This window comes from Balaenoptera borealis (genome assembly GCF_965194805.1).
Source record: "Balaenoptera borealis genome assembly, chromosome: 11".
Lineage (NCBI taxonomy): Eukaryota > Metazoa > Chordata > Mammalia > Artiodactyla > Balaenopteridae > Balaenoptera > Balaenoptera borealis.
This window is the reverse complement of record NC_138868.1, coordinates 5,488,688-5,511,616: the sequence shown is the minus strand read 5'-3', so window position 1 is coordinate 5,511,616 and position 22,929 is coordinate 5,488,688. Positions and strand designations below refer to the sequence as shown.

The 22,929-nt window shown below is 59.5% G+C and overlaps 2 protein-coding genes across 10 annotated transcripts in view; one reads left to right on the top strand and one right to left on the bottom strand.

Moving 5' to 3' along the window:
* The window catches only part of SSH3 (slingshot protein phosphatase 3), a 58,267-nt gene extending 44,943 nt beyond the window's left edge, over window positions 1–13,324 (top strand). Inside the window, exon 17 of the transcript XR_014231677.1 lies at window positions 12,813–13,324. The gene's annotated coding sequence lies outside the window, so the exon portion shown is untranslated. The remainder of the gene's footprint in view (window positions 1–12,812) is intronic.
* CLCF1 (cardiotrophin like cytokine factor 1) lies at window positions 2,390–12,819 on the bottom strand. 9 transcript variants are annotated; one of them, XM_082342915.1, is made up of 4 exons: window positions 11,635–11,908; window positions 10,690–10,787; window positions 5,721–5,887; window positions 2,390–3,884 (listed from the first exon to the last, which is right to left on the bottom strand). In XM_082342915.1, the coding sequence occupies exons 3-4, from the start codon at window positions 5,871–5,873 to the stop codon at window positions 3,390–3,392; spliced, it is 648 nt and encodes a 215-aa protein (XP_082199041.1). In that variant the 5' UTR covers window positions 5,874–5,887; window positions 10,690–10,787; window positions 11,635–11,908; the 3' UTR covers window positions 2,390–3,389. The 9 variants fall into 9 exon arrangements, with proteins under 9 accessions (XP_082199041.1, XP_082199040.1, XP_082199036.1 ...); XM_082342914.1 differs by having other exon boundaries at window positions 11,286–11,732; XM_082342910.1 differs by lacking the exon at window positions 11,635–11,908 and adding an exon at window positions 8,581–9,877 and having other exon boundaries at window positions 10,690–10,774.
* Window positions 13,325–22,929: the final 9,605 nt, after the last annotated feature.

The following is a 22,929-nucleotide window of genomic DNA, read 5'->3' as shown; positions in this document are numbered from 1 at the left end:
ACCCAATGCAGGCAAAAATAAATAAATAAATAAATATAAATTTATAAAAACAGCAACAACAAACCAACCAAACAAAAAACCTTCCGTGATCCTGCTGCTGCCTCTAGATATTGGCTTTGCCACCAAACTCCGGAGGGAATAGATTTACCCTTCCGACTTTCTTCTCACCATCTCCATCTTTAATCTCACAATTCGGCGTCTCTCAACTGCTCTCACCAAGGTGGCCTGTGACTCCCTGATTACCAGAGAGGTGGTAATCAGGGAGGAGACCCCCACCCCAGTCTCCTCTCTGCTCTCCTGGGACACCTGACACTGCGGGTCAGCTGCCTCCTTGAGACTCTCTTCTCTTGGCTTTTCACGCACTATTGTCTTGACACTCTTTAAATCTGTTTAAATCAAATTATCGAGTACATTGTCCTGTGCCCAGCATTGTGCTAAAATGCTGCAGGGATGCAAAGATGAATACATGGCGGAGGCTGCCCTCACGATGCTACCTGCTTAAAAGGGAGGCAGACACAGCAGCCCTTGTCCTGCCCATCCTCCAAGAACGGCGTCAGGTCCCACGCGGAAGCACTTACTGTGTCCTAGGCGCTGGGAGTACAGCGTGGTCTTCAGACGCCACTTCCTGCCCTATGGGGCCCACGGCCCAGCAGACCAGCAGGGCCCTCGCCCAACTGGATGTGATCACTCCCTCCTTCTTGACTTAAATAGTATTTTGCCTGCGTCTTTCTGCACTTAATCAAATTCTGCTTTGGCTTCTAGCATTTGGCAGGGGGTGGAGATGGGGGGATGGGGGGGCTGGTCCCTCTTCCTGGATTTTGTTCAACACACTAATTGAACACCTTGTTTGGACTTAAGCTTGAGCCTGAGCTGGGTGCTGGACAGGGAGATGGGGAAGGCTCAGAATCTGCCCCCAGGAAGCTCACAGTACGTAGCGCGGGACATACCTTCCTTCTCCCTGTATCCCGTTTAGCCCCTTGCTAGGTGCCTCACAGTACAGCCTCTGGATGGAGACAGCCCAGAGGCCCTCTCCTTTCTATCTAGTTAGGCTGGCGGTGGGGCCTGCAGCTGCCCCTGGCCACACCTGGGCAGCTGTCTCTGCCAGAAGAGTCTGGACCCCTCAGGGTGGATGTGTTCCCCCCAACTTGGGTCAGGTGACTCAGGGACTTTCGGCAGAGCCTGGCTCGCCCCGCCCACAAGCAGGTCCTGTCGCTCCTGCACCTACACTCCCAGCTCCCCCTCTTCTGGTGGCTCTGCACTTGTCACTATCTCCCAGTGCACATCACGTGAGCATGCTTTTGTTTCTTATCGGCTCAGGTAAGCTCGCTCTCTTCCCAGAGAGATTGCAGGCTCTGTAAGGGCAGAAGCCAAGTCAGGCCTTGGACTTCTTTCCTTAGGCTCTCCGACACCAGTTAGCACGGTGCTGGGCAGGTAATTAGGTCTTTAAAATATTTGTCAACTGATTGAGATCACCATCGTTTGTTACTTCCTTCGCTTAGGGCACTGTCTCCAGGAGGTCCTGGTAAAATATCCCCATATTACCTGGGAGCAATTAGCCCATTGATCTACCCAGTGGCTCTTCACTACAGCGTCCTGACACGCCAGACATCAGTCATCTGTGATTACTGATCGCCGCTGCCTCAGCCAAGCATCTTACCTTCATTGTTTCTCTTATCCTTTCCAACATTCTTATAAAGGTATTGATTATTCCCATTTTACAGATGGGGAAACTGGAGAATAGAGAGCTTTAAATCATTTGTTCAAGGTCACTCAGCTCGTAGGTTATGGACCTGGGATTTGATCTTAGGTCATCCCTCAAACAGCATCTGTCCCATTTGCTTGCAGTCCAATATGAGTTTCTCTCTCCCCCTAATCGGCTGTTTTATGTTGGAGAGAAAAGTGTAGAGTCACAGCTGAGACTTGATACTTGGCCTCAGTCTGTCGCCCTCCCCGGGAGATGAAGGGTATTGAGAAGGTGAGGGTCACTGCTGAGGGAATCCGGCAGCCGGCCACAGGTGGGGGTCCTGGGGAAGCTGAGGGCTAAATGCGCGGGGCTCGGAGAGAGCACCGGAGGGCAGACAGACAGCTGTGCAGGGGGACAGACCCGTAAGACCACTAAAGTCAGCCGGAGGAGTGAGGTAGACGAGCAAAGGCTGGGAGGAGGAAGGTAAGCGACAGATATTTGGGAGAACTAGAGGAGGGGGTAGGTGGAGGGGCAGGAGCGGAGTCTGCTGTGCGCATGTCTTCCCGGTGGACACAGGGGAGAGAGCCTCTTCCCCAGCTCTTGGCATCTCCTGAGCTAACCCTTGGGCTTCCGGCCCTCCACCAGCAGGTGTGGCGGGGTGGGGGGTGGGGGTGGTGGGTGGAGGCGGGAAGGCCCGGAGAGCAAGGAGGAGAGCCAAGGGGGCGGGGCAAGGCCGAGCAAAGAGATGAAGTTCTGGGGCAAGCATTTTATTTGTTAATACAAGAATAGAAATTCTGCAATAAATATCATCTAATAAATAACATCTCCAAATAAATAAATATTAATACAACAAACTTAGAGTCATGAGTGGGTGGGGCTGGGGGGCAGGGCCTGGGGGAGCTGCCCCCCGCACCCCGAAATGCTACTGCAATGTAAACTTTCAGGAAGTTCTGTGGCTGTGGCTATGGCTGCCCTCCCCAGCCTGGGCAACCCACAGATAGATACCCTGGGAAAGGGGGCGGAGAGGAGGCACCCTGGGGCTGGCAAGAAAATTCAAGGCAATGTCCTTTTGGTTGCCACCTTGTGCCACCAACTGCCTTGGGGACCCCTGGGTCCAGTCTGTCCCTGCCCCTCTGCTTTCAGTATTACCTCCAATGCAGATCCCACCTCTTCCATTTTTGATCCCATCTCTTCCTGTTTGGACTTGCCACTGTGTTTGTTTCCTGAATTGGATGTGTTGAGTTATTTGGGGGTAGGGGAGCAACACCCATCTAAGGAGAGCAGGGCAGCCAAAGGGCTTCACCCCAGAAAGGCACGTGCGATGGTGGCCCCCTCCCTGCCCTCCAGGCACGCTTCCTGGCAGTGCCACTTGAGGGGCTGGGTGGGCACTGGCAAGTGGTGGGCAGGGAACAGGAAGCTGTGAGAGCCTTGCACCAACTTGAACCATTGTGGGCTCCCTTGAGCATCACGTCCTGTGGAAATGGGATGGGGCCTATTGCACCTCTTCCCCAGACCCGTAGGACTTAGGGAAGCAGGGAGGGGATGGGCCTTATTGCATCACACCCTCCTCCCAGTCCAGGGAGGGCTAGAGGCTCATGGCTTCTGTCTCCTGGCTCAACAAGTGTTGGTGTACGCGTTTCTCCCTCCCAGAGTGGGAGCAGGGCTTGAAGGGGGAGGGGAAAGAGACGGTGGTAAAGGTCAGGGATCAGAAGCCATGGGCCTCCAGGTGCAGGGTGACCGCGGCTGCCGGAGGCTGCATCTTCTTCTTGAGCCGGTTGAAGTCCTTGGCCGAGCGCCACAGCCAGGTCTGCAGCTCCTTCAGCAGCCAGAAGTCATCCATCTTCTGGAGGAAGTCACTGTGGGCAGGGCCAGGGGTCCAGGTGGGCTCAGTCCCGGGCAGAGGCTGGGGCAGCGGGTAGCCCAGAGCTGCCATGACGCCCGCGATGCTGCCCAGCAGGCCCTGGAGGCTGGTGCAGAAGTGGGCCAGGCTGCGGCGCAGCTCGGCCGTGGCGGCCTGGCGGTTGAGGCCACGCAAGTAGCACAGGAGGTGGCTGTAGGCCTCGTAGTTCTGGGTCAGCCGCAGTCTGTCGTTGAGGCTTCGCCACACCTCCAGGTTGACAGTGGCCCTGGGCAGAGTCTCCGCCCCCAGCCGAGGTGGGTTGAAGTCAGGCTCGTTGAAAGGGGGGCCCAGGTAGTTCAGCTGTGAAAAGGAGAGGGCGATGGGGAGGGAGGGGGGCGGAGAAGCCAGCTCGCCTGCCTGCCCGGAGATACCTGCCCCCAAAGCTGCTATTTCCTGTGTCCCCTGACACCGGCCCCACCTCCGCACTAGGCCTCTCTGTTTGTGGGCCTCCCCTAAGTTTCTCCAGCGATGTCATTTGCATGGAGGTGACAGCTGAAGCAATGGGGGTGATGAGATCTCCTATGGAGAAGTGCAGAAAGAGAATAACACGCAGGAGAAACTCAGGAAGGACGTGCTGATTGGCTGAGAGTACCAGCCTTGGGAGAGCGCCCACCGTGGGGGCGGGACAGAGAGGAAGAGGAGCCACAAGGACCCAGGAGGCCAGGCCGCAGAGGTGAAGGTGGACCAGGAGAGTCAGAGCCAAGGTGAGGAGTTCGAGAAGGCAGCAACGCTCAGCAGTGGGGCTGCAAAACAGAGAGCAAGGAGAATGAACCTTAGAAATGCCATTGGGTTTGGCAAGAAGGAGGTGCCTGACGACCTTGGAGAGAACCGTTCCAGTGGCCTGGAAGCCAGATTGCAGGGGGTTAAGGAGTGAGTGGGTGGAGAGGAAGTGGAGGCAGAGGCTGCAGACCACTCCTTCAAGAGATTTGGCAGCCCGGGGAGAAAAAGGGTCGGGAGCTAGGGGGGTAGCAGTCAAGCACAGGTTTTCTGGACGGGAAACCAGAGAGGGAAGAGCGGGTGGAAAGGCAGAGGGGCTCATGACCATCTGAGCTGCCTTTGCCCCTTGGCACGCATGGTCCACCAGCTGAAGGGCCGGGGACGAGGTACTCACTAAGGCCCCCAAAGAAGCACCCATAGGCGCAAGGCTGCAGAAGGAAGAAACTGAGGCCATCTCAAGAGTTGGGCAGGAGGAAGGGTATCGAAGACAGTCTAGGGAAGAGGAGAGAGCCTTGCCAACCCTCCGGGGAGAGGCCTGGGGCCCAGGGAAAGGGTGAGGGAGACGGTTCAGCTGGGAGAGAAAGGGAGAAGCGAGGGGCGAGGCCTGGGATAGGCAAGGGCCCGGGGGAGGTTCCCACGCTGACAAGCACAGAGACAAACTCATTTCCTCGGTGTATCCTGGGGCCGGAGCCAGCTCCCCCGCCACCCTCCTCCCCTTTCTTTCCCTGGCTCCAAAGTAGGGTCTGGGATGTGGAAGAGGAACACGGGAAGAGGGGCCAGTTCCCCACGGTCCTTGGAACCCTGACCCTCCTTCCTCCTCTCCTGGGCTCTCTGAGCACCTCTGGACCGCCCCCAGATCCTTATGGCACGGCTTCCATCCGCACCCTGAACCCCCTGCCACTCCTGGCCTGGGTTCCCTGCAGCCCCCTTCCCCCAAGTCCCCCCTAGGAGGCCCAGCTAGGATGGGAGAGGCAGACAGAAGGGAGGCCCATGGGTCCAGAGCAGCAGGGCCCCAGGTCTGGGGCAGAGACGAGCTGGAACACAGGCACGGGAGGTGGGGCCCCTCCATCCCCACCCAGCCCCACCCGTGTGCGAGAGACACCACAACACGGTGTAAACAGAGGAGACTTCCCCGGCCCCCAGGGGGAGGCGGGCGGCTGGGCCGGCAGCCAGCGGGGCGATGGGCCAAGGCGGGTGCGAGGCCTGCCCACATGCCTAGTCCTGGGGCCAGGGATGGGGAGGAGGGGGCACCCTCCCTAAGAGGGAAGGGCGGGAGATAGGCCAGACAGGGAGACTGCTTGGAGCCAAAGCCCCTCCCCATCACCCCATCATTCACCAGGACCCCCACCGGTTGGCCTCTCTTCCCCCACTCCCATTCTTCACCCAACGCCCAGCCCCTGAGCTGCCCTGGATACTCACATAGGTCCCGGCCAAGCTGCGGAGCTGGTGCTCCAGGTAGCGGGTGAGGTCATAGGTTTTTTGGATGGAGGGGCCAGGCCCCGGGTCCCCTGTGCGGTTGAGGGCTGGCACTGCAGGGAGGTGCCAGAGCACAGCACACAGGCACGCGAGCATCCCCCACGAGTCCCCTGTGGACGAGACGGCGAGAGGCATGAGGGTGGCCCGGCCCGGTCCAAGAAGCAGCTAGCAGCCCCGCAGGTGTCTGTCCCCACCATAGGCTGGGAGGGGGGTGAGGGTGGACCACCAGATGGGAGGTGGGGGGAGTGGAGGAGGGGAGTGTTCCTGGCCTGAGAAAGTGTGTGCATGGAGGCATGTTTGTGTCTGAGGAAGAGGACTTGGCCTGTGTGTCTACCAGGAGGTACTGGAGAGTATTTGTGTGTCAGCTAAGTCACTATGTGTGCCGACGTGCGTGTGTGTGTGTGTGCGCACGTGCGTGCGTGTGTGTGTGTGTGTGTGTGTGTACATGGGGGGCCAGGCCAAGGGACTGCGGATCAGAATCAGTATTCCCGGGTTCCAGGTGTACCTCGGCCTCCTCTCCCACCCTCCGGGTCCCACTGCAGTTTAGGGGGAGCCAAGGGGTTGGGAAACAGCACGTGTCAGAGCTTCAAGCTGAGAGAAGTCGGCCCTGAGAGGGGCGCCCCAGAGGCGGCCACGAGTGGGAGTTGAGCCAGAGGCAGGACGTAGGGTCAAACCACCGGGGTCAGAGGCAAGGTGGAGCTGTGGACCACCAGGGGCGGGCTGAAGGACACGGGGCTGGCTCGGGCAGGCGGTGGTGGGTACATTCTGGGATTTGATTCCCAGGTGTGGAAAGTGTAGGATAGACTTAGATTGAAGGAGATTTAGTGTCACTCTGAGAGGCTGGCTGCAGCGTGGAGATCTGCCCCATTCTCCTCTAGGGTACTGGATGGGGAAAAGTGTGACCTGAATGAGACTTGGTGATCAGCCTGCAGCGAAGAGAGGGGGCAGGGGGAGGGAGAGGGGGAGGGAGAGGGGGAGGGGAGAGAGAGAGAGAGAGAATATGATGTATCTGCTGAGGAGGGCTTGTCTGCTGACGGTGCTGGAGGGTTTGGGCCCCGCAGGATACCAGAGGCCAGGGGTCAATGCTGTGAGGACAGACTAGGCAGTTGGGAAACATGATTTTCCCAGCTTTTAGGTGAGGTCCACGGTCAAGAGCACTAGGCCAGGATTCAGTGGGCATTGGGACTGGCAGTGGCAATGAGGGTTAGGGTAGAGTAAGGCTGTAATTGGCATTGAGCTAGGTTAGGTTTAAGGACTGGGTTCCTTTCAAAGCTTCAGGTTAGTTTATTGGGATTTGGCTGACTGAGTGTGGTTGAGGCTTGAGTTCAGCTGGGGGATGTGGTTAGGTCTGGGCAGGCAGAGGGTTGGCTGGGGCTAAGGTTTGTGAATTTGTTGATTTAGCTGTCAGATGGCGTGATGCATGGCCTGTCAGCAAGAGGAGGGCTAGTTTGGGCTTTGAGCTTGGGTAGGTGTGAGATCACGAGTGGTTTCTTTCTTCTAGTTTATATTATATACTGTCAAATTTTCTACAATGACATACGTTGCTTTGATAGAAATAAGTTGGATGGGGGTTTAACAATTTGACTGTACTTAAGATATCTTAAGTGTGGAGTTAAGAAAGGACTAAGACTAGGTAGGTTTAGACTTAGTCATAACGCTGGGTCAGGGCTTTAGAGAGGGTTACAAACGAGGAGGGGTTTAGGATTCACACTCTATGGAATGTCTCTTACAGAGCGCAGGGCTCAGGTGGGAACTTTTGCAATGGCGCCGCTGGTCAGTCCTGACTCTTTCAGATGCTTTACTGGCTGGCTTCACGGATAGAATGCAGTAGCAGGGCTGCCACTAGTCTCAGGAACCCTGCCCTCTCGGGTGGAGGGCTCTTGGTTCGAGGGTGTGTGTGTCTGTGTGAGTGTGTGTGTGCCACCCACGTGTGTTTTAGGACAGAAAGCAGGATCAGCCTCATAACTGCTCCCTGGGGAGACAGGCTCCCCTTTTCCTCTTCCCCACCTGCAGCCTGTGGCTTCCCTCCCAAATGGTCCTTTCCTCATTCTTCCTTTCCACCCCTAGCTCTTGCTGACTCTCTGAGTTCCTTCTTATTCTCCGTTCTTCACATCCCAACACAATTCCAGGCCCTTCTCCTCTGCTGCCTTCAGCCTGGCTATCTGGCTGAGTCACCTCCAGGATCCTCTGGGTACAATGTGGGGTTAGTTTCAGAGGCTGGAGACCTGCTGATGTGGGCAGCGGTCCTTGCAGCCTTGAGGTAGCTTTCAGGATTGAGTCTGGTCTCTTTCCGCGGTTAGTGGCAAGGCCGAGGGTCCCAGCTGAAGCAGCAGTGGAGAACTAGGCTCGCCTCTTTACCCCACCCTGCTCCAGGCAGCCCTGCTAGCCAGAGTTCTGGAACTGGGCTCTGCCTGGCCCACGGTGGGAGGGGGTGGGTAGGGGTGGGGGTCAGGAACCCAGCTCTGGGCCTTGTTTGCCCCCTCCCCTTCTGGGCCCTGCGGGACATCCCTAGGGAGGACTGGCTCCCTATACAGGGACAGCAGGGGGAGAAGCCTTTGGAAAAACAAGAGCGAAGTCATCTGGGCAGAAAAACGGCTCGTGAAATTAACCAGACAAGGCCGGTGTTTCCAGGAATATTTCAGTTCTGAGGTAACTGTGTCACTGAAGGCTGGGGGGGGGGCGGGGGGGGGGAAGCTGAAGGAGCTGCGGGATCGACCCATGGAGAGAGCCAGAAAGAGGGAAGGAGCCTCAGAAATCCAGAGGGAGAAGAGGCCAGGAGAGGAGTAAGGTGACAGGGCTCTACCCTCTATTAGGACAGCCTCCACTCTGGGCAAGATGTCCCATATCTTAGGCAGCAAAACTGAAAGCCGTCTGGGGCAGAGAACACCTGTGGTTTAGTCGTGAGCACCGGAACTCAGCACAGCTCGCACAGCTCGCCGCCTGCCTACGTTCCTAGGAGGGCAAGCACAGTGGGCATCCTGGAGCCCTCACATCCATCCTCCTCTCCAGGCTCATGGTGTGCAGGTGGACCGGCCACCGGGGGCTGTGTCCTGGGCCCCCTCCCCGAGTCCTGGCCCCCCGCCCAGCCCCCGCCCCAGCTCTGCTTCTGGCTGCTGCCCACTGATTGTTTACATCCCGTCTTCCCCTGTGTTTATAAATCCAGCTGAGCACGTGAGGAGCTAATGAGAGCAGCTCACGTTTCCTGCTGCGGCCCCCCCACCCCCCATCCTGGCCCCCGCCCGGGCCAGCCCCTAATTCCATCCAGATCCCTGGGCCCTGGGAACCGAGGCCCCCCCCTCATGAACACACACACACACACACACACACACACACACACACACACGCTCAGCCCACGCAAGCGCATGGCCACCCTGACACCGCTACACAGGCAGGCATACCCGTGTACGCGTGTGTTTAGGCAGCTGCCCCCTCAGCCTGTCTCCCCCAGTTTGACCTCACGCAATGGAGGTAGGGGGCTCAGCAGTGCAAATGCGCCAGGGTAGTCAGGGTGGGCAGGACAGGTCAGCCAGGAGACCATGCACCTGGGATTGGTGGCTAAGAGCCATCAGCCCAACAGGTAGGAGCCAGGGAGGCATCGCAGAGCTCCAGAGGTGTTGGGCTGAATGTGGGAGCCAGAGGAGAGGCCCCACCCTCAGGCCAGACCAGGACCGGCATCCTGGTGACCTTGGAGGGATCTGTTGAGGTGCGCTGAGGGGACGAGCGGTTTAGGGGGTGGTGGGTCCACTGTGGTGCGAGATCCAGGAAACGGCCCTGGGGGTCACCTCCCAGCCCCCCTTCTAAGGGAAGGGCCCAAAGAAACAGCCCATCTTTCCTTGTCCTCTAGGCTGGCTGCCCTCCCCTCTGTTCCTTCTCTCCCTTCCATCCTCTCCTTGGTTCCCTATCCCCCAGGCAACTGAGAATCGGCTTAGTGAGTGGGTACACGTGGGCCCAGAAGTCAGGAGACCTCACTTTGTCACCAGCCCATCAGGTGACTGGGCTTGTGTGAAGGGGTTGCACTGTGCATGCGAAATTCCAAACCACGTGACGCTCCATCTCTGCCGTGCTCTTCAGCAGCCCCCTCCCTGCCCTTCTCGTCCAGCCTAAATGACAGAAGAAGAAACTGAGGCCCAGGGAAAGAAACAGATGGGCGGGCCAGCCTCCCAGCCTTGTGGAGTCCATTCCCACCCAGGAGTTGGGCTTTTGTTGGAGCAAGAGGGTCCGGATCGTGCTGCAAGAGGACGCTGGGTGGAGCCGGGGAGCTAGGCAGCCAGCAGAAGGCAGGCACGGGGGCAAAATGAAGGAAATAGTCCGGCCACTGTGTGGGTGTGCTTGAAAGGGTGTTGTTATCCAGCGGCTATGGGAGGGGCTCAGAGGGAGCGTGCAGGAGCCAGGGTGTGAACAGGCAGGTGGGATTGTGGGGAGGAATGTGAAGTGTCACTAACGGAGTAGCTGGTGCGGAGGGGTGGTGTGCAGAAGTGTGAACGGGCCCAGCGCAGGCCTCTGCCAGGGGGAGAGGGAGCCACTACATCAGTTGGGAGGAGAGACTTCTGGGGCTGCTGGGTGACAGTTGCTGCCACCTCTGCCTGGTGCCCGTTTCCTCCCCTGGTGGAGTGCCCGGCTCCAGGGCAGCGAGGGTGTCTGAGCCCGTGGGGGGAACGGGTCTGATCTGTCAGGGGGATGTATCCCTGTGTCCTACGGGGGCGGGGGGGCGACAGTTGTGTGCTCCTGGAGCGGGAGGGGGTCCGTGGGGACAGTGAAAGCTCAGAGGTGTCAGCCTGTATGGGTCAGGGTCAGAGAGCGCCTGACAGAGGAGTGGGTCCAGTGCCTCCAACCACAGCCTCTCTCCGAGGCTCGGACCGCTCCTGCCGAGCCGAGCCTCCAGCCCCCTCCCCTCCTGGCAGCCCCCTCCTACCCCAGGGGGGAGGGCCAGGCCAGGCGCAGGAGGAAACAGGGACGCGTCCTCTGGGATTGGGAGTCTGGGGAGGGCTTCTGGAGCGCAGTGTGGAGTTGCTGGGAAGGAAGGTAGGGAGAGCAGGGATGAGGGGACTCTGGCGAGGCCCGGGGACTTGGGGTTTCCCTCGAGGGGCTCGGCCCGAGAACCCGGCCGGCCCTCCCCCCTCGGCGGTGACCTCTCGCTCCCGGCCCCCTCCCCGAAGCGGCGGCGCCTTCCCCCTGTGTGGCCCCGGCGCCCCCGGCCCCGCCCCCGGCCCGCTCCCGCCCGGTCTCTCCCTTCCCAGCGGCGGGGGCGGGGGCGGGGTCCGGGGCGCCGGGCTCCCGGCTCGGCCGGGCCGCTGCCCTTTCCCGCGCGTCAATTCCCTGCCCTGCCCGCCCGCCCTCCCGCGGGCCGCCGGGACCGAGCGGCCGCTGCCTCCGCTCCCCGGCCGGTGACAGACTTTCCTGCCCGGTCCGGCCGGGCTGCGCCCGCCCCCCGCACTAATCACTCCCAGGCCACGGCGGGCCGGCCCGGGGGGCTCGCTGCCGCCTCCCGCCCCGCCGCCCGGCCCCTACCTGCCGCCGGCTCCCCCGCTGCGGGCAGCATGGTGGGCTCCGGCCGCGCGGCGCGCAGCGAGGAAGCCGCGACTCCCGCGGCCCGGCCCGGACCAGCCAGGCTTCGCTCTGCCCTCCGCCCTCCTCTCTCCTCTCGCCCGCCCTCCTTCCCGCCCTCCCCTCCCGGCGGGCCGGGGAGGGAGAGCGGCGCGGCCCGAGGTGTCGGCCTCTCCTCGCCTCCCGCCGGCCCGGCCTCGGGCTCCCCGTGCCTCCCTCCCTCCCTCCCTCTTCCTCTCCCGGCCCCCTCCTCCCCGCGCGCCGCGTCTCCCTCCCGCAGCCCCGCTCCCGCCTCGGACTCGCTCTCCCCGACTTCTGCGCGGGGCTCTCTCCTCCGGGATCCCGCGACCCCGCCTCGCCGGGCTCCAGGTGGTCGCCTCCCAGGTCTGCGGGTCGCCGGGGCTCCCCGCCGAGCGGACTCAAGGAATGCCGCGTTCCCGCCCGGCCCCTCTCGAAGGCGCCCGGCCGTGCCTCCCCTGGCCCGAGCCCCGCTGGCGGGGGCAGCGCCAGGCTCCCCGGCCGGGCCCCGGCTCGGGACTCCCGGGGGGAAGGACGGGAACCGGATCTCGCGGCTCCTGGGCGGGGTGGGGGGGGGCCGGGGCCTCGGACGCCTGGCTCCTACCTGCTCGGAGGTCCATGGGGCTGGGGGCCGGGCGGGCCGGGCGCGGCTCCTCTCCCGGAGGCTGGCGGAGTGGGAGGGCGAGCCTCGGCTCCGGCGAAGCTTTAATAATCCCATCCGCCAGGCCCACTCGCAGGTTTTTTTCGCTCGGTTTCGGATTTTTTTTTTTTTTTTCGGTGTGGGACATTCTGCAAACTTTTTTTTTCTGACGTGTAAAGCTGTAACCACAAATTGTAGCGGCCCTCCCCGGGGTGGGGGGAGGAGGGGGGAGGAGGGAAGGGAGGGCTTCTGGGTCTCCTCCCCCTCCCACAACACCGAGGGGGGGTGAGGTGAGGCGAGGCTGCGGCGGTACCACCCTGGGCCTCCTGGGGGAGGGGGCGGGAGGGCATCAGTGCTTCTGCAAACTCCCAAGAGCCAGGGGAGTGAGCCGGCCGCTCCTTTTCTTCTCCCTCGGTGTCGGCCCGGGGCGCCTGCCCCCTGCCCGGCGGGGTCCCAGCTCTCACCCTACCTCTGCCTCCACGTCTCTAACCTTCCCTCCCCTCCCCCCCTCCCCCTCCCCCTGAGTTAATGCAATGACACATCCTCCCAAATGCCAGCGAGCTGGCTTCGAAGCAAGTGATGGTGTTTTTCCTGCTGCCCTTTGTCTGGGCTGACCGCCCCCCTTGCCTATTGTCCCGCCGCCTGTCCCATTTCCAAAAGCTGAGGCTAAGCGAGGCTCCGGGGCTGGGGCAGGTCACTAACCGGCTCACAATGCCCCGTGGGGGGCAGGAAGAGGGCAACACAGGCCCACTGCCCAGCGTGGAGGAGAGAAGAGGGCACTTGGCTGAGGGTTTTTCTCTCAAGTTCACAGGGTTCTTCATTCTTCTTCCCAGCCACCAGGAGAGTGCTCATGGGTGGGGGATTTGTAATTCATTAATCAGCACGAGGCACCGGACCAGTTTCAACACCAGAGGCTTCAGGGGTGACTCAGCGGGACCGTTCGAATTCAAGGCGATGGACAGACCAAGAGTCCCCACTTGTGAAATGCTTCCCCAAGAAGCCATTCGGCTTTCTCCTGCCTTTGGGGCTTGGGTTGTAGGTTTTTTCCGGTGCTGGGGTGGGGGTGGTTTGAGTGTGGAGTGCTCTCCCTCCGTCCTTCCCTCAGGCCTGGGTTGGGACTTGCCGGGCGGGATCCCTAGGGGACCCATAGCCTAGACCCTCCCTGGAGGGTCTCCCTTCCTCCCTGTACAGAGGGCTGCCAAGGACCGTGGAAAGGAAACAGCTCTCATCTGGGGGCCTGCAGACATCCCCACTCCGTGACTTTTCTTGGGGGACGGTCATTTGGTCTCCAAGGCTTGAGTGCTCTAGAACGGGACCGCCAATTAAATCACTTGGTAATAAGTTGCTTTTGTTGTTGTTTATTTGCTGTTTCAAGGAGGGAGAGGTGGTGGGCCAGACCTGAGAGGTGATTCCTCTCTGGAATAGCATCAGAGCCTGCGCTCACCACTCCTGCCCTGGGCCCCCGCCCCCCTGCCCCGAGAAGGAAGGGCACCGTGCCCACCCTGCCATAGCCCCTCCAGCCTGTGGGTCAGAGCAGGCAGCGTGGGCATGACCAGCGCTGGGTTCCCAGGGCAGCTCTTCCCTTTTCTGCACTTCGAGAACTGGGATGGGGGCGTTGGGGGGGTGGGGAAGAAGTTTGTTTTCAATTACCTCACTGGAGTGGGACAGACTTTGTTGTTGGGTTTGTTTTGGGGTTTTTTTTTCCGCTTTCTTTCTTTTATTTCCTAAACGAGGAGAAAATGAGCTGAGAAAGGGGAGCTGGTGGGGGGTTGGGGACAGGAGATTTTCTGGGGCGTCAGGAGCAGCTCTGATGAAACCTGCCTTGGAGGGGCCCTTTGCAAAAGTGCTGGGTGGGGGGCCTCCCTCCCGCCCCTCCCCCAGCCAGAACGCCGTGGAGTGTGAATGACATTCTTGGCCAGTGAGCCCGAAGATCTTCTGATGCCCAGGCCAAGGTCAAGGAGGCAGATGCCCAGTGGGTGACTGGCACTGAGGCTGGCCAGGAGGTCCCCTAGCAGCCACCCTTTCAGAGGGAGGGAGCCACAGAAGGGAGGGGAGCGGGAGGGGGAGATGGGAGCCTCTCAAGTCCTTCTCCCCTGGTGTGCAGCCTGCCCCGAGTGTCTGCACAGACAATGTGGTTTGGATTTGGCTGAGCCCCTCAGCACCTTATAAAGCACCTTGCTGAGTCAGGGAGAAAGCAACCCCAACAAGGGAGAGGAGGAGGGGCCAGGGGAGAAAGGGGAAAGAGGGAGAGGGGAGCCGAAGGAAGGGGGATGCTGAGGGAAGAGGAGGGAGAAAAGAAGGGACGGGGCAGGGGACACAAAGAGGAGCGGACTGCAGTGGAAGGGGAGGAAAGTTTCCCATGCCCTCACCCCCGCCAGCAAATGTTCACCTCGGGAGTCGAGAGAGAAAGCCTCGGTCTGCAGGACCCAGGCCAGCTGGGTGCAGGGACAACTGGCTTTCCACACAGCCCCGGGCTTGATGCCGTGACCCTACAAGCTGGGGAAGTCGTGTTCTCCCTCTGCCTCTTGTCTGGACTCGCATCCCTGCCCTCTCCCCTCACCTGGCTGGCGGGGAGTTGGGGGGGGCAAGCCTCTCCCCTCCCCCATCTTCCCTACTGCCAAAGGGAAAATCAACTCCGTCTCCAAGCTGCCAGTGCCCCTCTGCCATGTCTGGGCAAAGGCAGCAGGCTAGGAGCTGCCAGTTGGTTTGGGGTAGGGGCTAGAATAAAGACTGTGCCTTTATTCTGCCAAATCCCAAAGGGGGCTGGGCTGAGGGAGTTGCGGGGAGAAGGGAGAAGCAGAGCAGCGAGAACCCCTCCAGGCTTTCTGTGGGGTGGTGGGCACAGGTGGCTGCCCTCTGATTTCCAGCTGGGGACCTTGGGGAAGTTCCTGCACCCCTGTGGCTCTCAGAAAGGGATGTTTGTTCGGGGCCCTGCCAGCTCTCACGATCTGGGATTGCTGCTGGGGGCAGGGCAGAGGTTAGAGGAGACACTGGCCCCCTGAGCTCCAGATCCATCTGTCCCACGAAGCGTTGCACAGGTATTTCCTGAGCCCCTGCTGGGTGCCAGGTCCTGTAAAGGACAGAGAGACAAGGAAAACCCACCCCTGCCTTCAAGAATCTCACAGTCTTGTGACAAGGGACACTCATTAAACTGAGATCAGAGGATGAGGAGGGAAGGAGAGCTCTGGGAGGAGGTGGAGCTTCTGGGTGGAAATGTGGCTGGATGGCAGGAAGGGCAGCGGCAACCAACCACAGGCCGAAGCCCCACGGTGGGTCGCACTGGGCGTAGCTCACGGGGCTGCCTGCAGTGGGCAGAGGGCACAGGGCAGGACTGGGAGTCAGGATGCCGGGCTTCCAATTGGGCGGCGGGCCTGGGGACAAGCCCACCACCTCTCAGCAGAATGCGCTATGACCACCTCTGCCTCCCTTCCCACGGGATGGTGGGAGTATCAGCGAGCTGCTGAGGAGGATGCTGTTTTGATGTCCTCTCTGGCCTTCCAGGCTTCAGTCCTTACCCTCCGCAGGGGGTAGAGGTCAGGCCTCAAAGCGTGTGTCTGGGTAGGGGGCAGGGCTGGCACCCAGAGACGACTGAGCTGCCCTCCAAGGGGCTGGGGGTGAGTCAGTGTTGGCTCAGGGACAGGCTAGGGTTCCACCCCTCCCTCCTGCCTCCCCTCCTCCCCCCATAACTGGCATCCCCAGGGAAGGCTCTCTATATGCCCCAAAGGCCCCATGTCCCACACAGATGCAGAACTGGCAATAAAGGGGCCCTGACCCCTCGGGTGTCTGGGGAAGCCTCTGGTCCAGTCCCCTCCTGGTAGGTGAGCAGGAGTGTGGTATTGGAGAAGCCCACAGAGATGAGTAAGGACATTCACTCGTTCATTCATTTGTTCACCAAACATTCCTTGAGTTCCAACTCTGTGCCAGGTGCCAGGGACACAGAGGGGAGGCCTAGGAGGCCCTGGGGTCGAGAGGCAGCGGCCCGCCCCACAGACTCCGCCAGGCTGCTGCAACGCCTGGCATTCCTTGGTGACACGCTGCTCCTTTGCGCCTCTCAGGCTTAACTCATGACGAGCGTTGAAACGTACTGAGCTGTCACCACGAGTCAGCGTCTGTGCTAAGGCTTTATGTGAATGATTTCACTCCATTCTTACAATAACCCTAGAAAATAAGAACTGTTGTTTCCCCATTTTACACACGAGGGGACTGAGGCTTGGTAAGATGAAGTCACTTGTCTAAGGTCACACCAGGAGGTAGAACCAGGGCTGGAACTGAGGACCATTTGCCTTCAGCACCTCGCCCTCTTAACTGCCCCCACGGCGCAGGCGCGCAGGGACTCTTGAAAGGAGAAGAGGCTGGACGCGGAGACAGCAGCACGTGCTGAGCACCCCTGGCTGTGAGGCATCTAACCTGGGGCACGCCTGGTCTCTCTCTCTTCAGGACACGAGCACGTTCTCTGGGACAGAGAGTCCCCATGTGCCTGGAGCAGGAGACCTGGGCTCTCCTGCCCGCGACCCGCCACACACGACTGACTGGGCCAGCCATGCCACGTGGCCCTCCTGGGTCGGTGAGAGGTGCCAGCCCAGGACCACTCCAGTCCCCTCAGCTGGAATTGTAGATTCCGCGAGCAGAGCAGTGAGTTTGAATCATGGAATGAGCACTGAGCTGGAAGGCAGACGGCTGCCTGCGCACAGAGCGTACGCAGGCAAGGCGTACAAGGCTGTACCTCCTGAGGGCCAGACCGGCCGTGTGGCCTGCAAAGCGAGCCGCCGCCAGGGACTTGCACCCCAGGAGGGGCGCCCCTCCACCGTTGCGGCGCATGCTCCAGCGTGACTGTGCAGGCGCAGGGGCCACCGAGGGCAGCAGGGGGAGGAAAGGCGGCGGGGAGTGCACTTTCCCCTTTCTTCCAGGGGCAGGAGCCCAGAGGGCCCTGCCTCACCCTGAGCTGGCTGTGATGTCAGCGGAAACCCCGGGGCCAAAGGCCTCCTCCTACCTTAGCAATAGCCCTGCGTCCCCCACCTACACCTGGCCCAGCTCAGGCCTCCCGAGATAAACGGCGCCCACAGCCCCTGCCTCCCAGCCGAGGAGAGGAACCAGGTCCTGCTGCCTGCCTCTCCCCTGCCCTACCTGGACTCGCTCCCCGTCTGCAAGGATGTCAGGGTGATGGGTGTGTGAGGAGGACAGTGGCAGGAGGGATACCCCCAGGGGCTCCACCACCACCCCCGTCGTCCGCCAGAAGCTCCCCCGCCATTCTCCGGGATGTTCCATTGCCCTGGACAACCCATGCCTCAGGCTCTGTGACTCTGGCACCCGGCAGAGGAGTGGGGTTACCTCTCCCTTATCCTGCAGGAAGATCCTTATCCTGCCCTGCTGAGTCACTGCCGGCTCCTCCCGCTCTGTCCCCTCCTTCCCACCAGCCTTCCTCCTTCAGCCTTCTCAGGCTTTCTCCAGACTGTCTGGGTTCCACAGGGGCCCCGGGGGGGGGGGCAGGGGGTCAGAGGACAGACTGCACTTGGCACCTCTGGGGGGCTGTCCCAGCACCGCTGGGAGCTTGACAGCACTTGAGGGTGCCGCTCCGCTTTCACCAGCTGTGTGACCTTGGGCGAGCCACTTGACCCCTCTACACCTCAGTTTTCTCTTGCATAAGACAGGGGAGATGATAATGGTGCCTTCCTCAGAATAAGGGATGATTGAGTTAACACAAGTCAAATCTCTGGCACTTAACACGCGACAAGGTTAAATATTATTATTATCTGCCCTTCATGCCCTATCCTCCCACCTCTGCTAATGATGTGCCCCGACCCCTGCAAGCCTCCATGTCTACAAGTCTGTCTGTCTGTACCTACTCTGTTCTTTCCATTCTGCCTTCTTCCTGAGGCCTGTCCCCAGCACCCCCAGGCTGACTCCCCACACTGGGCACAGACACAGAACTCTAGAGAGTTCTGGAGTTGGGCCGCTGCTCAGCTTTCCTCCAACGATAAATGATCCTGAGCATCTGCTTCCGGCATCCCAGACAGCCTCCTCACAGGGGGTCAGTGTCTTGGAGGAGGGCCGGCCGGAGCGGGAAGGATGGACACAGGGAGGTCCACCTCGTGATCCTCAGCAGAGCACCCTGAGCACGTGTCAGTTTCAGCCGCTGACGGCTGCAAAATGAAAATTTCATTGTTAAATGAAACAGGGACTCAAGAGCTCGGACAGGTGTGAGAATGGCTGTAGTGCCAAGAAGGGAGAGGTCAGAGGTCAGGGGGATGTCAAGGGAGACTTTGAGGGTGGCTGGGGAGAAGCCGAGCAGCCAAAGTTGGGGAACCACACCTGGCCTGGAACCGGTTCCTGGGCCGGGAAGAGCTGGCACTCGGGCCTGTGGGGCTCAGTCGCCCCCCTCAAGGCTTTCTGAAGCACCTCCTGTATGTGCCCGCGGAACAGCGTGGTCCTACGGAGACCGCACCCTGCCCACCAGGGGCTGGGGGTCTGCAGGGACAGAGGAAAGATGGCTCCAGAGCCGCCCTGCTCTTAGTGGCCTCATCCCCGCCCTGCTCCCAGTTCTCTGAAGTCTCTCCTCCCCGCACCCCCCCGGCACCGTAGGAAGCCCCCCTTGGCCAGGGAGGATGCCTTCTGGGCCCCTCCCTCCTTGGGCGCCTAGCCCCGTGTTGGACACCGAGCTGGGACCCTCGGGTGCCTGCTTGCCCTCCCCAGGGCAGACCAACCTGGTCTCTGTGCTGGAAGCTGGGACTGGACACGGTGTCTGTCTCCCTCTGCTGGTCCCTTAGGGGACAGCCAGGACAGGGCGCTTTCCCCAGAGCGGGTGGTCCCATGGCTCCCGAAACAGCAGATGGCGAGGGATGGGGGCACTGAGGAAAGGGCCTGGGGACTCAGGCTGGGCTCCAGGCTGTAGGAACACCGACACTGCTGCCCGGGTCCCCTCGGCCCAAAGACGGCCTCCAACAGGGGCCCCGAGGGGTGGTCTCAGGGAGGCCAGGTCGCCTCCCTGATGCTTTCCCCACGGGCCCACAGGCCACAAACAGCTTCCTTCCCTTCTAACCCATGAATGGAGCTGTCATCCACAGATTTATCTAAACCTTTTGTGAAGCTATTTATACTTCCAGCCGAGACCACATCTTGGGGTAATGAGTTCCATCGGAGTCCTCCCCTGCTGGGTGAAGCACGCTGCCTTTGATTTGTCCTAAACTTACCTCACTTGTGCTCCAAGGGGGCCCTGTAACTCCAGCATGCCAGGTTTTGGTGAACAAGCCTGAGCTTCCCCTTCCCATCAGCGGGTTTAAAAATTCCATCCCATCTCCCTCCACCTTCAGCCCTGCAGTCTGAAGGGACCTGGTCTCTGACCTGTGCCTGGAGCCTGGCAGTGTGGGCACAGCCATTACCTCATGCCAGCCTCCAGCAGCTGGTGGGGCAGAGGGCACACCGAGGGCCCAGAATCAAGGGGCGTAGAATCAAGGGGCGGCACGCAGCCCCGCCTACACCCACGCCTCTTCTTGGGGCTGACTTTTACCCCAACCCCAGTTCTCTGAGTATTTTCCAGTTCGTGGCCTCCAGAACTTTCCTCTGTAATGTTTCTGTGGGGGGATTTCCCTCTCAGTTCCTAGTATGGATTCATCCTGGCTTCGTCCGTGCTGATGATGTATTTTGTCCCTGGTCCTGACCCCAGAATACCATGAGGGGGTCACGCCAGAGATGGAGGTGCTAGGACACAGCAATCACAGTAACAGCAACACTGACCGTGTGAACTAAGGGCTTTATTTATTTTTTTTTTGGCTGTGTCGGGTCTTTGTTGCTGCACGTAGGCTTTCTCTAGTTGCGGCAAGCGGGGGCTACTCTTGGTTGTGGTGTGCGGGCTTCTCCTTGGGGTGGCTTCTCTTGTTACGGAGCACGGGCTCTAGAGCGCAGGCTCCGTAGTTGTGGCGCACGGTCTTAGCTGCTCCGCGGCATGTGGGCTCTTCCCGGACCAGGGCTCAAACCCGTGTCCCCTGCATTGGCAGGTGGATTCTTAACCACTGCGCCACCAGGGAAGTCCCTGGCTTCAAGTCTTGTAACCTCTCTGAACCCTATACTCTTGGGGCATCTGCCCTATGTTTATTAAACCACTGCTATGTGCCAGGCTTGTTCTGGTTGCTGGGAGAAATGCCAGTGAACAAGAAAGGCCCAGGCAGGGCTTGCCTCTGGGGGCTCGAGGCACCTGGCGTGCCACAAAGGCATGATAGGTGGGCAAGTAGAGCCCCACCAGCTCAGTGCCCCCAGCAGCTCAGAGCTCCCTTGCCCACTCGGCAACCCCAGAGTCACCAGGCAAATCCTGTCTCCCGTGTGCGCAGCCCAGCAGACTCTGCCAGAGGCTTTGGCACAGCCAGGCCCTCTGGTTTGTCTCTCTCTAGTCGAGTGGAAGCCCACGAGGGCAGGGATTTTCATCGTGTGCTTTCTTTCCTACACTTAGGAAAGCGTGTCTAACACGTGTTAAATGAACGAATTACTGAGCTCTGAGGATTCTGCGATTTCAAACGTAACCAGTTGAGTGAGAAGCGGTGGTTGAACGGAAGAAATTTCCAGACAGAAAATTAGTTTAAAAGTTTGAAATGGTAACCACCTTCATCCGTTCCATATCCACCTCTGACATTCACACACACACACACACACACACACACACACACACACACTCCCACACAATCACATACTTGTGTACTTGCAGGAGACCACCTCTACTGTGGGGTATGGTGAAGACCGTAAGAATGTGGGATTTGAAAGGATCTTGAGAGAGCATCTCATCCAACCCCCTCATTTTATCAAGGAGGAAACAGGCTCAGAGAAGGGCCTCAACTTGCTTGAGGCTGTCTGTAGCAGGGCTGGAGTCACAAGGCCCTCGTTCCCCGTTGCGTGTTCTCCCTTCTGGACCTGAAAGGCCTTTTTGGCTATGCCAACTGCAAGCCTGGAGAGGCTGCTTGGCCTCCAATTGGAGAGCTCCCTTCCAGCCCCACAGCCTGGGGGAAGCAGGCCTGCCAATTCCAGCTCCTCTCCAGAGCTGTGGCTAGGTGATGGGCTCAGGGAAGCCGAAGGGCCCCCTCAGGATCACAGTACATCGAGGTGGGAAGGGACCTCAATGAGTATCTCGTGCCACCAACCACAAAGTACAGCCGCAGAGACAGGAGGGACTCGCCCAAAGTCACACAGCAAGTCAGCGCTGAAGCACAGACCAGAGACCCAGAACTCCCGAGTCCCAGCTCTAGGCTCTTTTCTCATGTCTGAACCCTTCAGAAGGGTCAAGTGATTCCCAGCTTTTAGCAGGTGTGTGTGTGCAGCGTAAGAAAGACTCATCAAAAGTCCTAAAGCGCTGGGAATTCCCTGGTGGTGCAGTGGATTAGACTCCGTGTGCTCCCAATGCAGGGGGCCCGGGTTCGATCCCTGGTCAGGGAACTAGATCCCACATGCACGCCGTAACTAAGAGTTCACATGCCTCAACTAAGGAGTCCGCCTGCTGCAACTAAGACCCAGCACAACCAAATAAATAAATAAATAAATTTTTTTAAAAAAAGAAAGTCCTAAAGCATTTATGTCTCCCTCTCCCTCCCCCCGGGGCCTTGCTCCAAAGACCTTGAGGCCACAGGACCCTACTGGTCCCATAGGTGTCAGGGGCAGAGGCACGGGTGTGCGATTAGTCACACCTTCCCCTCCCTGCCTTCCAAGGAGTTTTGGCATCTATCTTCTGTTCCAGTTGGGCTGCTCCGGCAATGGCTGTGGGGAAGAGGTGGAGAAGCCGTGAAGGCTCTGCTGATTTTCACTGGAATAAAAAGAGAGAGGGCGAGATCCAGAGAGAAGGAGGAAAGTAAGGAAGAGAATAACGAATGCTAGGTTCCTTGGGTGGGAGGGTTTGCACATAATGTGGGGAGACAGCTATCGTCCACGGAAGGGTTGGACTGTGGGACTGTGGGCAGAGGTTGGAAGTTTTGTTCCTTTCATCACAGCACCGTGCTACGTGCTACGAGGGAACCAGAGGCAACTCAGCTACACTTGGGTCACACACCTATTCACTGAACGCATACTTACTGATCACCTGCTGAGGGCCAGGCCCTGTGGGAGGCAGAGGGATACAGTAACAAACAAAACAGACTAGGTCCCTGCCCTCATGGGGCTGACATACTAGGGGCATTAAAGAAGTAGACACTATGAAATAATGTTGAGTTGGGATAAGTGCTGTGGATAACCCAGAGCAAGGGCTTGGCTAGACAATGCGGGTGGGTGGGGGTGGAGGGGGAAGCAGAGAAGGCCCATCTGAGGATGGGCAACTGAAGCTGAGCCCTAGGAAGAGAAGGCGCCAGCATGGGAGAAGGGGAAAGAGCATTCCAAGTGGTGGGAACAGCTTTGCAGAGATCCCAAGGTGGAAAAGGATGTGGTTGGTTCAGGGAACTGATGGGGCCAGTTCTGCTGCACAGGAAGGCCACAGACAGGTGGAGAGATGGGTGGGGCCAGCTCCTTCCTGCAGGTTTGGGGTAAGGGGTTTAGAATTTTTGGGGGGGCGGCCAGGACTCACGGCTTGCTGGATCTTAGTTCCCCCACCAGGGATTGAACCCATGCCCTCAGCAGTGAAAAGCGTGGTGTCTTAACCACCGGACTGCCAGGGAATCCCCAAGGGGTTTAGATTTGATGGCAAGTATAGTAATTGGGAACCACTGCAGGGTTTACACCAGGGAGAGGCATGACACAATCGACATTTTAGGAAGGTCACATTGATGCTGCTTGGAGAGAGGACTGGAGGAGGCAGGGAACCACCCAGGGAGCTCCCACAGTCATTCGGGTGAGAGATGATGGTGGCCTGAGCCAGGACGATGGCCGTGGACATGGGAGAGGAGGACGAAGTTGCCATCTGTGTGAGAGGCAGAGCAGTCAGGGCTTGCTGGAGGCTTGTAGTATGTAGGCTGCGGGACAGCATGGGGTCAAGGATGACTCCAGGTT